General features: G+C 47.2%; 1 protein-coding gene across 2 annotated transcripts in view; it reads right to left on the bottom strand.

The window, feature by feature from the left end:
- The window catches only part of LOC306784010 (protocadherin-10-like), an 18,730-nt gene that overhangs the window by 1,400 nt on the left and 2,330 nt on the right, over positions 1–15,000 (bottom strand). The window contains exons 1-4 of one of the 2 annotated variants that reach the window (XM_079277817.1): positions 14,524–15,000; positions 13,312–13,370; positions 12,716–12,822; positions 1,988–2,148 (exon numbers count right to left, since the gene is read on the bottom strand). The exon at positions 14,524–15,000 is cut by the window's right edge and continues 2,330 nt beyond it. In XM_079277817.1, the coding sequence (XP_079133943.1) occupies positions 1,988–2,148; positions 12,716–12,822; positions 13,312–13,370; positions 14,524–15,000 (804 nt within the window). Of the gene's footprint in view, positions 1–1,543; positions 2,149–12,715; positions 12,823–13,311; positions 13,371–14,523 lie in introns of those variants that run through there. The other variant, XM_079277816.1, reaches the window with a different exon arrangement.

Below are 15,000 nucleotides of genomic sequence, written 5' to 3' on the forward strand. Positions count from 1 at the left end.
GGCGACCGCGATGCTGATGTGGCCCGGAGTGGAAATGAGTTTGAGACCGCTGCTGTAAAGGCTGGTCCTTGTAGTGTAATGGTGAAACTAATTTGGGAATCGGGTAAAAACATGTCCATCAGTGGAGATAAAGGTTAGAAATGTGGTGGCTACATAATGCATGCATAGAAAATACACAGAGCACAAATTGCTTCATTAATTATCTATAAATGGATCATGAACTATGTATAAACCCTTTATCAAGGCAACCCTACTGATCAGAGCGCTGCCATAGCCAGTAGTAGCACACGGTGCTGTTTTTATAAGTGGAACATGATGCCAATTGGTTCATAGAGTCTCAGCCTCTGGGACTCTTCTCATCTCCTTTACAGTGATGAACAACAGAACCTTTGCCGCGCCAAAGCATGTTTCTAAAGAGTGGGGAAAAACAGGTGAAATGGTGAATCAGAAAAATGAAATACAATACGGTGCAGAGTTTTGGACAGAGGAGTGTGGAGTGCATTTATCCTAACCCTGCGAGGCAGCCGGGATGAGCAGGCTGCTATATTTGGAGCGAGCGCGAGCACCTAAAGGCTAAATACAAATTATGTTTCAGACAGACCTGATGTGCAAGAGGAAAAATAGCTTGGCTTCGTTTGCTAAGTTGCAAACAAAGAACAAAAAAGAGCAGGTTATAGTGGTCGTCGTTTACCTGAGAGACAGTCGGCATGCAGCATGATGGAGGATGGGGGTTAAGATGGAAATGACTTCTCTACTCAATGTGTGCATCGAATCCATCCTGGACTCCTACAGCTCATAGAATATTCATGTTACGTGGGAGCTTGGAAAGCGTCCTGCCGTCATCTCTAAGAATCTCATTTCATGCTGGAAACTACATTTCCAACATATATCAATATCATTCATGTGCCAAATGAAGCTTCGCTTAATATATTACAATACTTTCTCTTCTCTTGCACACAAGCTTGTGTGCGTGACTTCTCCAACTGCAGAATCTTGACCTCGGTGTTGACCTCCCACCTCTCCCCCTGTCTTTATGTCGAGTATTGATCCACAAGCAAGCGCGTATAGATACTCGACACGTCCTTTATAGAACAGAATGGACTTCAAACCTCGTGAAAAAGACGAGGCGTGGGTTGTGCGTTTCACCTTTGGAGCTATTCGGGAGGGAAGCCATCGTGCTCGAGCAGAACTCCGATGTTGAGCAAATGGAAACTAAAAGATGTCCTTTAGAAGATGAGATGATCTATCTTTAATTTCCTCTCCATACACTCAGAGCATGTATGAAACCATGAACGGCGTTCAGTTGTTGTGTGTGAAGAGGTAAGGACTAGAAACGTGAAGTGTGCTTGTGTTGTGACCTTTACTTATATGAGCATCAGATACAAAAGGATTCTGAGGGGACTTTAGAGAAAGGCGAAAAAGAAAGAAAAAGGGCAACAGCAGTTTAAAATGTGTCCAATTCAATGTTTGTTTATTTGAATAGTTAGTCACATATTTACAGACAGTGTTTAGCGTTAGAAAAGGTAAGGTGGACCTTTTCAAAGTGGGTTTTGGAGAAGGAGTCAGCAATGATAGATTACATTCGCTTACAAAGTAAAAACAATACAACAAAACAAAAAGTCAGTTTCTGAAAGTCTTTAAAAAAGATAAGAAAAACGTTGATGAGCAGAATGAAAGGGCAGACTGATGGTGCCCTGCTCTAGTCTCTGTACTGGACCAGACCGAAGTCGTAGGGTCCCAATGAGCCTTCACACTGATACTCACAGAGGAAGGTAGCTTTGGACGGCAGGGTCCCCCTATCATACCCTTTCCTCTCTAGCGTGCTGGAGCTGTACTGCTGCTGTTGCTGATGGAGGTGATGGTGAAGGCTGTGGTGTGACTGTGACCTTTGACCCTCCTTGCCAAAGGTGGAGAATGAGCTATCGTTGAACGAGGCGGCGGTGGAGGTCACGGTCAGGTGGTCGGAGAGGTTGACGGCGGAAGGTACCTCAGTGTCGGGCAGGGTGGCGTCCATGCCGGGCACGTGGAGGTTGCTGCGGTAGTCCGGCCCCTGGCGCCCGTCGGACGGCACAAAGGACGGCATCCAGCAGCGGTCGGAGTGGCCCAGGGCCTTGCACTCCTCCGTGCAGTTGGAGAACAGGTCGGCGCCTGCAGGACACAAAGGTGGGGATGTGAAAGGAAGATTACAGAGATGCAAGATGGAAAAACGAAGAGGAGGCACAAGAGAAGAGGTGCGGATATTTGGAGTGGATAGGCAAGATGGAGGAGATGAGAGAAAGAAACCAGAAGGTTTGTAATCATTTGCCAATGTCGCAAGCAGAAAAGGTGCAGCAAAAGCTCTTCATCAAAGAGACAAGGCCAACATTGATGAAGCGAATTGTTTGCTTTCCTCTTCACCTCATTCATTCCCAATGAAATGTGCAATCGCAGTGATGCGGTGTCGTGAAAACCTTCAGTCTGTCTCCACGGCAACATCTTCAGACTCTCAATGGATTCCCAAACACAAAGAGGCAAAACGTGAATCCATACTCCATCAGCCTCACGCACAATTAAAACACAATTACCTTAAAAACCAACAAAACACTCACTGGCTGCTGCATATTACTCTCATGTCAGTCATCCCTACAAAGTGACAAAGTGTGTAATTGACATAAAGATACTGCCAAAAACAAAATATCAACATAAAAAAGGTTAAATTAACATCTGAAATGATGTAATAGAATAACACACGCGATCTGCATGAGACGGCGCGGCGATGTTAATGACTTCCTCTTAGAGAATAAAGAGGAGCGCGGGGACGGGGGAAGAAGAGGACGGAGCCATTATGAAAGGAACAAGAGACATGAACAGAGTCGTCATTATGAAGAGTCTCTGCAGCCGCTCTCTACTCGTGTGCTGATTGGATTTGTAGTTTTCCCGGATTTCTAGTTAAGCGCCATGTGATCAAAGGAGGAGACGAGCAGTTTCAGGTGATACGAGGAAAGCGATGCATCAGCAAGAGGCAGAAGAAAGAGAGGAAGAGAAGACAAAGACAGACGACCTGTGATCCCTGAGGCCGAGAAGGCTTCAGATCACAGGGTCCACTTCCACAAATCTATTCTCCTGATCAGCCCACCGATAACACCACTGCTCCTCTAGTACTACCAGCAGAGAGAGAGAGACACACACACACACACACACACACACACACACTGTATTGTAAGCATATACATATCAACACTCGGCTAAAGAGTAAGTCGTATTGAAAGTTATAATTACAATAAATCAATACAGCCATCCCAATAAAGTAAGATGACTGAATACTGTCTGCCCTGAAGGCAGGAAGTCATCGTTGTGATTCACTGGTTCTATCCAATCACACGCTGACCTCACTGAACCCGTCTTTGTGTTGACCTCCGACCCGATCTGCCACAACACAGGACGGTGAAGAGCTGGGTCTGTTCTGTGAGGCCTTCACACACCGGGGCCCTTTCCTGTGCGATGAATTGACACGTGAATAAATTCAACACACATATTACGCAATAATATCGGGTTAACTTTCCTGAGTTTTCAAAATGCTAATAAAGGCATCAAGTAATTACATGTGGACGTATTCAGTGAAGAAGAACACAGAAGCTCTGTGAGAGCGAGCTATATTCCGTTCTTACCTTTCACAATAAAATATAAAAAAATAAAATAGCTTACAGTTGCTTCAGAGTGCCCCCCCCCCCAGGCTCTGAAACAAAAAGTGCACTCTTGAAACTAATTATTGAAGACCACAAATATGCTGAATGTAGTTTTCAACATGTCCGACCACAACGTTTGAGAAGACTTTTAAATATAATTCAGCATCAGAACAGCCACCTCCTGAAGCAAAGCTTTGAATTGATCCATGAACATGTGAATGTCATGTATGAACAGCAGCACTGGCAACACATTGTCTGAGAGCTACCGCGGCGGCTCTGTTTTGTGTTGGTCTCATTGTGTGCATGTAATCGTGCTGCTCATTCAGGCCTCACGGGGAGCGAGACGGGCAACAAAGACCAGAGAGCCAGAGGAGACACAGCGAGGGCCACAGACGGGGGAGTCGCAGCTTTCACCGACAGACAGCAGGCAGCAGGCAGCAGCAGGAAGGAGAGGGAGACCCGGGCAATGGCAGATGGACAGTGGAAGACCTGGACCTCACAGAGGGGCACGGCTGAGCGTTAGAGGCGGTAGAAGGTACCGGAAGTACCGGAAATGAAAAGAATCTCTCCACGTTAACATCAGCTTTCATGTATTTTAAGTTGTAGCAGCATCACATCGAACTCGCAGGGTCGTGTGGGGCTGCAGGCTGTTCCGGTTTAATAATGACGAAGAAGAAATCTGTGATCACGCTGAGAACAAAAGCAAAAGTCATCTGCAGAGATGTGGACGTCCGTAAATGCTCACTGAGATTCGCCCTCTGATTTATCCCTGGAACTGTGTTTGTATCGTCTTTAGATGCTGGGGGCCGATAAATCAAAGTGTTTCTGTGAATCCCCACTTCACAGTTAGCCTTCAGCCTTTTAATGGACTTCTGGCAAATAAAATTCCTCCTCGGACACACGAGGGTGTAGACCTGACGCCCTCCGGTCGTCTCCGTGCTGTTATACCGGTGAGGCGGCTTCTAAATGTACAAACAAATCATGTGCAAGACTGAAGCACACGCAAAACCAAGCGCACACGCAGCATGCAGGAAGCAACTATGCATACTAATAAAGAGAGTAAACGTGGAAGGATTAAGAGAAAGATCTGTTTGTTCCGTACTCCTTATATCTCAGTATATTAATAAGCAGGCACATATTGTACTCTGGAGATGCTGTATAAATATAGTCTGCAGCGTTCACCGTCAATCAGGCTCGGAGAAGCTCTTGTCACTGGCTTCCAAACTGCTCGGTGATTTTTATCACTCTTAAAAAACAGCGACGTCAACACATATGTTTGCAAACACACACTTAAAAATACTCTTAACACCGAGATATGTAAATGTAGCAAGTAAACAGACAGACGGGCCGTGTGCACATGACACCCAGTGGCTGTTGATTCCCGTGAAGCACTTCCTCTTCCTCTTCCTCTTCCTCTTCCTCGGGCAGAAAGCAACAACAACCAAAGCAGTGACTGGCAATGACAGGCGCTGCCGACAGGCCCTGCCAGCAGCCCCGTACCTCATCAGACAGGAAGAACACACACACACACACACACACACACACACACACACACACACACACACACACACACACACACACACACACACACAGGGAGACGTAAACGGCGCTACACAATGCAAACACAATCTACTTGCTAATAAGCAATCAGTACTTCTGTTCGTTTTACCCCATTACATCTCAGAGTGTTTCCCAAATCCCACGTCGTTGTGATTTGACTAATTGCATTGCCTGACATACATCCAGCAACTGGGAGTGGAGGAACTGAAGGAAAACAAATCCAGAGAAAGCAAGAGTCCCCCTGTCTCGATTAGTCCCCCTGTCTCGATTAGTCCCCCTGTCTCGATTAGTCCCGTGTCTCGATTAGTCCCTCTGTCTCGATTAGTCCCTCTCTGTCTCGATTAGTCCCCCTGTCTCGATTAGTCCCCCTGTCTCGATTAGTCCCTCTGTCTCGATTAGTCCCCGTCTCGATTAGTCCCCCTGTCTCGATTAGTCCCCCTGTCTCGATTAGTCCCTCTGTCTCGATTAGTCCCTCTCTGTCTCGATTAGTCCCCATCTCGATTAGTCCCTCTGTCTCGATTAGTCCCTCTCTGTCTCGATTAGTCCCTCTGTCTCGATTAGTCCCTCTCTGTCTCGATTAGTCCCTCTCTGTCTCGATTAGTCCCTCTCTGTCTCGATTAGTCCCTCTCTGTCTCGATTAGTCCCCGTCTCGATTAGTCCCTCTCTGTCTAGATTAGTCCCCGTCTCGATTAGTCCCTCTGTCTCGATTAGTCCCCGTCTCGATTAGTCCCCCTGTCTCGATTAGTCCCTCTGTCTCGATTAGTCCCTCTCTGTCTCGATTAATCCCCCTGTCTCGATTAGTCCCTCTGTCTCGATTAGTCCCTCTCTGTCTCGATTAGTCCCTCTCTGTCTCGATTAGTCCCTCTGTCTCGATTAGTCCCTCTGTCTCGATTAGTCCCCATCTCGATTAGTCCCTCTGTCTCGATTAGTCCCCGTCTCGATTAGTCCCCCTGTCTCGATTAGTCCCCCTGTCTCGATTAGTCCCCCTGTCTCGATTAGTCCCTCTGTCTCGATTAGTCCCCGTCTCGATTAGTCCCCCTGTCTCGATTAGTCCCTCTGTCTCGATTAGTCCCTCTGTCTCGATTAGTCCCTCTCTGTCTCGATTAGTCCCCATCTCGATTAGTCCCCCTGTCTCGATTAGTCCCCCTGTCTCGATTAGTCCCCCTGTCTCGATTAGTCCCTCTGTCTCGATTAGTCCCTCTGTCTCGATTAGTCCCTCTGTCTCGATTAGTCCCCGTCTCGATTAGTCCCTCTGTCTCGATTAGTCCCTCTGTCTCGATTAGTCCCTCTCTGTCTCGATTAGTCCCCGTCTCGATTAGTCCCCCTGTCTCGATTAGTCCCCCTGTCTCGATTAGTCCCCCTGTCTCGATTAGTCCCTCTGTCTCGATTAGTCCCTCTCTGTCTCGATTAGTCCCCATCTCGATTAGTCCCTCTGTCTCGATTAGTCCCCGTCTCGATTAGTCCCCCTGTCTCGATTAGTCCCTCTGTCTCGATTAGTCCCCATCTCGATTAGTCCCTCTGTCTCGATTAGTCCCCGTCTCGATTAGTCCCCGTCTCGATTAGTCCCTCTGTCTCGATTAGTCCCTCTCTGTCTCGATTAGTCCCCGTCTCGATTAGTCCCTCTCTGTCTCGATTAGTCCCCATCTCGATTAGTCCCTCTGTCTCGATTAGTCCCCGTCTCGATTAGTCCCCCTGTCTCGATTAGTCCCTCTGTCTCGATTAGTCCCTCTGTCTCGATTAGTCCCTCTCTGTCTCGATTAGTCCCCCTGTCTCGATTAGTCCCTCTGTCTCGATTAGTCCCTCTCTGTCTCGATTAGTCCCTCTCTGTCTCGATTAGTCCCTCTGTCTCGATTAGTCCCTCTCTGTCTCGATTAGTCCCCATCTCGATTAGTCCCCATCTCGATTAGTCCCTCTGTCTCGATTAGTCCCTCTCTGTCTCGATTAGTCCCTCTGTCTCGATTAGTCCCTCTCTGTCTCGATTAGTCCCCATCTCGATTAGTCCCTCTGTCTCGATTAGTCCCCGTCTCGATTAGTCCCCCTGTCTCGATTAGTCCCCCTGTCTCGATTAGTCCCCGTCTCGATTAGTCCCCGTCTCGATTAGTCCCTCTGTGTCTCTTTTTCTTTATTTTCACACTTTTAATCCTCTCTGCCCATTTCGTCCTCTCTCTTCATCTCTTTTTCTCTCTCTAAAGAAAAGAGAACGATTCACAAAGCCGTCCTCGTCCCCCAGGTAGAGGGTGTCTTCAATCCCTGCCTCTGCTTTTCATCTTGTCCTCCACTGTTCCGGAGAGAATACAGACACAAAATGTCAATATTTGGACAGCAGCTCGGGACGGCAGGGGAGTACCACAGCGTCCTCGGGCCTCCCAGGGCCCAAACAGGGAGCGATGGCTCCCACCATGTCCAGTGGTGACAGTCTTTGAGAGGCAGCTACCATCTTCCATGTTCATTAAACTGACTGAGATGGCCGTTTGGCCTGATTAGACCTGATGACTCTTTGATTAATAATGCCTCTCGTTCATCACTTAGTCCTGACCCGACTTTGTCTTCGACATTCACTGAGACTTTACCGTGAAAGGATAATTCTGGTTTACGACAACCACGGTGTCATTTCCTGAGTTCTGGTCATCATTCGTATCTTTTCTTATCGGATTCTTCTCACCAGAGTGATTGTGAACTACGTCAGACGGGCAATAAATGAGTCAGACCGGTGAATGGAGCCAACGCGTTGATCAGATTAACGAAACCATATCGTTGACTTCCTTACAGACAGGCCAGTGCTGTCGGGATCAGCTGGTAAGCTATATTAGAGCACCGTGTGTTAGACCACACCTGCCTCTTCCACATCAACTCGACACTCGATGTGTTTACTCGTGTTAGCTTGCTAGTTGCAACAGCGGCGCACACAGATCAAACGGATCCTTTTGCGCGGACAGGGTTGTGAGCCGGTGATCTAAATCACTTTCTAAACTACAGGTGAGTGCAGCCAGAATGTTGAGGACTGTTCATCACTTAGTAGGGAAACTGCTGTTGTCTCTTCCAAAGACATGTTGGCTAACGTGGGTCTTTGGGTAAAAGTTGTTGTTTGACTACTTGTGCCTCTTGCCCGGTCATACTTCTTTGTAGTCACATGACTGCATGCCCACATCTCAGCACCATGTTAAAAGGAATTCACCACCAATCCACGCGCTTGTTTATTCATGTGTTCAGGTTGTTCCCCTTTAGGAGGCGGTGTAATGAAAGCTGCTGCGCGTCAGATTAAACACCTGAGGTTAATTTGAGCATTGTCAACAGATATGGTGAGATTGTGTTTTTCTGTAGGAATGTCGGCGTCGCAGCATCGATGGAGCAGAAGTTCACTGACGGCTGAATCTCTGAGCAGAAAGGACGCGCGTGTATAACTCAGAGAGCAGGTCCATGAGTCCCATGACTAGAAGGTCTATCACCTAAATATCCACGGCCTGTCTTACACAAGAAGAGTGCATCTTTTTCACTTTTTGATCTTCAGTTTTTCACCTGATTTGAGTCCCCTGTGCCGTCCTTTCATCCTTTTCATTGGTGGGAACACTCTGTGCTGTTCAGCTCATTCAGGAAGAACAGCCTTTTCATACCCAGCGCACATTCATCAAGACACTCTGCAAGATGTTTCAGCTGATCAGCACATTACCGGCTCTGATTGTGGGTCTGATTCATTTGCACACATCCTCTCAGTGATTCTGGAATCCACTCCTCCACACATCTGTATGACGTGATGATAAGAAAGGCACGTTGCAGGAAGTAGACGAGTCAATCCGTTAATCACGTTGATTCATCTCGTCTTTTCTCTGCTGTGACTCTTATTGATATTCAACAAGAGACTCGGCTTAGAAGAAGAAGTGACCAGCAGCTTCAGAAGTGAAGCTGCTGGTTTTGAATACTTGAGCGCACATACTGTACTTTCTGTTCACAGCTTTTACACGTCAGGTGTTTACTCTCCTTACTCCTTATTGAATGCTTTAAGTTTAGAGGAACATATCATGACCAGAAGTAGCATGTTCTGTGCTTGTTAGCATACATCTGGGTATCTGGAGTGACTACCAATCCACAAACTGGCAATTAAGACAACCCAGTAAGTTCACACAAACATGTGATTCAACCAGCCATTCAGATACAGCCACCCACCTGTTCACCCACGAGAAGCATCTTTGCAAAGGTGCAGCGTATGAGACGGTAAGAGCTGAGATTCTGTGTGAAGGGGCTTAAAGCACAGAGAATGTTCAGACAGACGGGATGAACATTACAGCATGTAAACATGTTTTATGTTGAATGGAGTCACTTTCAGCCAGTAATGCATTTAAACTATTTTAACAGGCAAAAGAATTGATCCAGAAATGTAAAATGAAGAATGCAAATAGCTCCTTGCAGCCGGAGTCTAATGTGCCTCTTTACAGCAGAACTCAATAAGTTCTCCTGCATTAAAGGTGTTCTGCTCGGTGACCTTTCTGTGCTGCTCCTTTGTCACCATTTAAGCAACATTGTTGTATTTTTAAGCATTCGGCCTTTTTCCAACGTATTGCGGTTCGTCGTGAGCATGGTGTCTTTATTTCTCTTCGTCGAGAGCTTTTCATATCAACCTGCCGTTGGTGGATCTCAGACTGAGGATCACGGCTTCCAGTGCTGTCGGTGTCTCGGGCCTGAGAGGAGGGTGTTTCAGAACGCTGTCTGCTAAATTCATCTGACAGCTCCCTGACACGGGGAACTGCAACACGGTGCATGCCGCTAATTCATAATCAGACATCTAATACACCGTTGCCACAGTGATTTAATTGTCCCATTTGTCACGGCTGCTGTTCTCACCAAAACAAACGTCATGATAATGATCGTTTCCAGTCTCCCACCCGTCACGCAGCCTTCCACAGCTGATTGAACGTTTCTGAGATGCCAATATTTTTTCATGATGAATATTTAATCCTCTCTTATCTCTCGCCTTTTTTATTTTTCTTGCTCACGCTTGCCGCTATCTTCTATTAAGATAATGAGGGAAATAATGAGGGGAAATGGTGTCTAATCTGAATCAAGCAACCTAAAAAAAAGGGAGTGTGTGGGGGGGTGGGGGGGGGTGTGGCTGTCAATCAATAGCGCGTTGGCTCCTGGCACAGCGGTGCCTCACTGCAGGCACGATGCCTTCAGAAAAGCCATTTGCCCACTTTTGAAAGGTGCCCGGTGATATCCAGCCTCAAGGCAGTGCCCCTTTGATTTAAAAGCACGTCAGGAGACTTATTTGCTAAAGTGTCAGACAAGCGGCCGAGCGGGAAGCTACGGCAGGTGTAGTTGATGATATGCCAACTGGAAATGGTTTCCCCTTGATTTGAAATATTCTGAGGTGCACCAAAAGGGAGAGTGTGGCTGCGCGGTCCCGTGAGGGAACCTTGCCGCTAACCCTCCTTTGATAATTGCTATGCAAAGGTTCTAGAAATGAATTACTGATCAGCCGAGTGTTGCGGAGAGCCGGCGTGTTTGGGAGACAGAATGAAGGATGAGAATGTGTGTGTGTGTGTGTGTGTGTGCGCGCACATGGATTTGCTTGCTTCAGCACACATCGCTACAAAAGTGCATAACAAATGCACGTGGTCTATCCATAGTCTTGGCTCAAGCGGATTCCTTTTTGCTCTCTACCGTCTTTATGCTAAAGTGAAGAACATGCACTCAGCATTGAAGTCCTGTAAGCGTAGCAACAGACCGTAGCATACACCGATGAGACAACCAATCACAGTCCCATCCCGATGTAATGGAAGTCTCACATATACATAGAGAGAAAGGAGCAATGGCTAGTGGCAATATACCGCTGCATAGCTACCACTCCTCTTAACCTGGATCTCATTCAAGCCTTCCAGAGCTCAAAGGAAAACTCCTTTTCAATACAGATATCATCCCCTCGCCTTGTTTTCTCCTCCGCAAAACACACAAGCGGATTACATACAGGTATCATATATCTGCCTACATATTAAATCATACAATGGTATACCTTCTCACACACACACACACACACACACTCTCTCTCTCCATCTGGTTTTGTTGTTTACCGAAGTCTGTGAAACCCAAGTGTCCCTCTTTCCAAATACCAGTCGTGTGATATGACCTCCCATGGAGTGGTAAGCTGTTCTCTTCTAAATTCAACATGAGGAACAAATGTTGATTTCCTTGTCGAGAGTACAGAACCAACTCCACTCCCAGGCCAGTGCCAAATGAGCACGCTCGGAGCCAGATAGAGCTGAGGAAACGTGTTATTTGTTCATTAATGTGGTCCTTTAACTGTGCAAGCAAAGCAGCAAGAGGGAATTCAACACATTGCATTTTAAAATACAGTCGCAGGCCAGAACATCTCGTCATCATGTATGTTTGACATACGATTTACTTCTTAAAACCGTGTATTCTTGACATCTTCCAGGTGTGAGTTTCAGTCTTGCACAGATACACCTCCCCAGCCTGTTTGTTCTGCGGGGGCAGGCAGTGACACTGCTGCAGATGGACTCTTTTTTGCCTCCGTTTATTAATAATACCAAACACTGTGGAGCCTGATGAAGACCATTCACGATCCTACACCCATCTAATCGGCTCTATTTGTATTCCCTGCACTGATGTATTTGGCAGGCTCCGGTCTAGACAGGGGTCTTACATGAGCCGAGTCCCTCAGAAGGAAAGGGCAATTCAATATGAAATGAGATTTTGTTGCTCCACATTTTGTCTGACTCCACTTTGATCAATAAACGGGTACTAGCCTAATGGCATTTTAGAGAGAACAAGGCGAGTCTTAGGATAAAAACTAAAGTCTTGTCTAAGAAATGACTGCACTGTAAAATGTAGAAGAGTCAGTAAATGTACCTGAAGTGAAGAGAACATTTTCCCTAATTCCAACGTTTCCTGTTTGCCTTAACTCGTGCCAAAGCTTTGGCCACAAAACCAAGAGATCCAAAGCTGCTAACGTCCTCGATCAGCTGCAACTATAACCAACAAAGGCAGTACAACAGACCAACTGCAAGGCTGGTTGAAATGCATTTCATTTCATCAATTTATCTCTCATGCCTTTTCCTCGCAGTGAACCTATTGATTTGAGTCACTAAAGCACGATAGACCTTAAACTGCCTCTGCGGTGAGTCGCTGTTCTTTCAGCACCACTTGGCGTTAGAAGGAGAACAGCGAGATGCAGAGAAAACAGAAATGTCCCCAAATGTTCTTCCCTTTCACCCGGGTGTGAAATACAATCAACACCTGAGGGCCCTGCTCACGCCGGCCAGCCAGCATCACCGGAGCCTGGGCCTGTGCACACTCTCAACTTAAGGAAATGAAAAGTCACCGGTCCGCACCAACAATTCAGCATTATCACATTCACATTCGCAAGCACTCACTATGGAAGAAGCGGAGGGGAGGGGAGGGTGTGTGAGCCCTGAAATGACAGTGTAATTACCTGGTGTGTGTGTGTGTGTGTGTGTTGGAATGGGGGCGGGACTTACCGGCCGAATGACCCCGGTTGGTGGCATCGTGGTCACTGTCGCCTTGTTCGCTGTCACCGTGACCGCTGTCTTTGGAGCTGACGATGTCTGCCTCTTGGAATGCCGAACTGTAAGAGGCAGGAGGTGAGAGTGCAGACAGTCAGAGGAGAGAGACGGAGAGGTCAGAGAGAGAGGTCCACATACAATATTGAGAAAGGGAAGACGGAGAGGAGACGGGGGATTAGATGAGGGGGCAGAGAAAAGGAGAATCAGACATCAACACCACGTTAATACAGTCACGGCCCGGCAGGCAAAATTGGATGTTACACATGGCATGTAATGAAATCCAGCATTAGAGCTGTAATAGGCAATACTATGTCAGTTATGGGAGTGATGCCAAATTGTTATGGATACGTTGGGAACCATGTAGCCTCTCAAAGCCACAATTATCGATGCAGAATATACGAGGCTCACACGGATGGATGTAATATTCACTTTTATAGACATGTGAATAACCTTGGTGCCATGAGGTCCTCTGGTGGTGGCTGGTGTCTGCCTCACTATGCACATTGGTAATTCTATGGTGTGTGTGTGTGTGTGTGTGTGCTTTTGACTACCTGTTGACACGTCTTGGTCTGTCCACCAGATAGCTGAGTTCTGCTCGTTGGTGTTTTGTCTAGAAAACCCAGAGAAACACATTTGATCACGTCTAATGCCAAGTAGGCACATTAATCAATACACAAGGAGGTTCACGCTGGATAAGAGGAACATAACGGTCAACATTCATTGGTTGTCAACATGTAACCGCAGCAGAAGAAGCTAGGGCCGCGCGAGGCGGGGGGAACCGACAGTGTTCTAGGTGAGTGAGTGGGCGAGAGGAGACGAGATAGTGTGTTAGGGAGGCGATTGAATGCGTAAATGATTGAGCTGCGCGATGCTGAAACTGAACAACCTTTGTTCACGGTGCTGCTGTGGCGGGTCGTGCACGGAATACTTAACGCACAGGAAAGACAAGGCTGAGACTGGCTGTCTGGCTCCACTCCAGCCACACAATCAACAGAAAGCCCGAACTCCACAGCTGAACACAAAACAGGCCCGCTACCTTACTCGCCTCCTCCCTTCTCCTAGTGAAACGTGATCCTCTACAATAAGGACACATCAACTAAATGTTGCTGTGCTTAAGAAGGCTGCTGGTGTAACCAAACAGTCAATATTTCACACAGAAATGCTCTCTTGGTGGGATTTTCTGACACACTTAAGCATTGTGTGTGTTTCGCCTTCGCTAAATGTATAATTTGGACTATAAGAGCTGCACATTCCTTTGGGGGAACCCAAATATGCAAAGGCTGCTGATTGCCCATTTTGAATTCATTTTTCAACAAGAACAGCATATCTTAATATCAGTTAAATCAAAACTGCTCCAAACAAATAATAAAGAACATTTTAAAACAGCTTTTTCCAACTTCGTGGTTTGACTGGAAAATGTATTTTATACCCCAAATAATGTTGTCTCACAACGATTGCACACGATCTAAAGGTTGATCTGATAGCAGTCTATTGCGAATAACACTAAAAGGCCACATGAGATTCAACAATTGACATGTCCAATCAGCATTACGCCCGACAATGACTGGAGGCCACTGAGCAGAACAGCCAAGTCAATAGCAGATACCACTTCCATCCTCTCGGGACTTTTGTTGCGCGTGACCTGAGTGAATAGCAGGTCGACATGAAGCAGACGCAGCTGTAGATTTCTGGGGGATCTTTAAAATGAGGTTAACCCTTCAAATCGCGGTTTTGTGACAGCAGCTGATTCTGGCTTTTCTTACCTCGTTAGAGAGGATGCTGCCATTGGATATGATGTCCGGTTGTTGGTCACTGTAACCCGTGACTATGGCGCCGCAGGGGTTGATGTGATCCGCGTCAGTGCTGCGGGAGGGGCTGCACGGTTTGAGGAACATCAGATCCGTTTTGGCGGACTCCGGTGTCAGACACACCTGGTAGCAGTAGGAGTTCTGGTTCTGGTGGTGGTGGGAGCCGAAGCCCCCCCCCACGCCGCCCACACCAGACTCCTCTACGGGCACCTGCCCCACGGGCCCGACCCCTGACGTCACGTTGGTGCTCTGAACTAACATGATGTCAGATTTACTCAGCTTCTTCTGTTTCCGTCCTCGAGCGTGCCTGCTACAGCACGAGCCGCAGCACAGGCAGCACTCACCGGCCAGCAGGCAAGTGTACAGGTTGAGCTTCTTGTCCTTTTGGCAGCGCACGGCCAGCACGATCATAGCCAGGAGGAAGATGAAAGA

This window comes from Melanostigma gelatinosum, assembly GCF_949748355.1.
Source record: "Melanostigma gelatinosum genome assembly, chromosome: 11".
NCBI lineage: Eukaryota > Metazoa > Chordata > Actinopteri > Perciformes > Zoarcidae > Melanostigma > Melanostigma gelatinosum.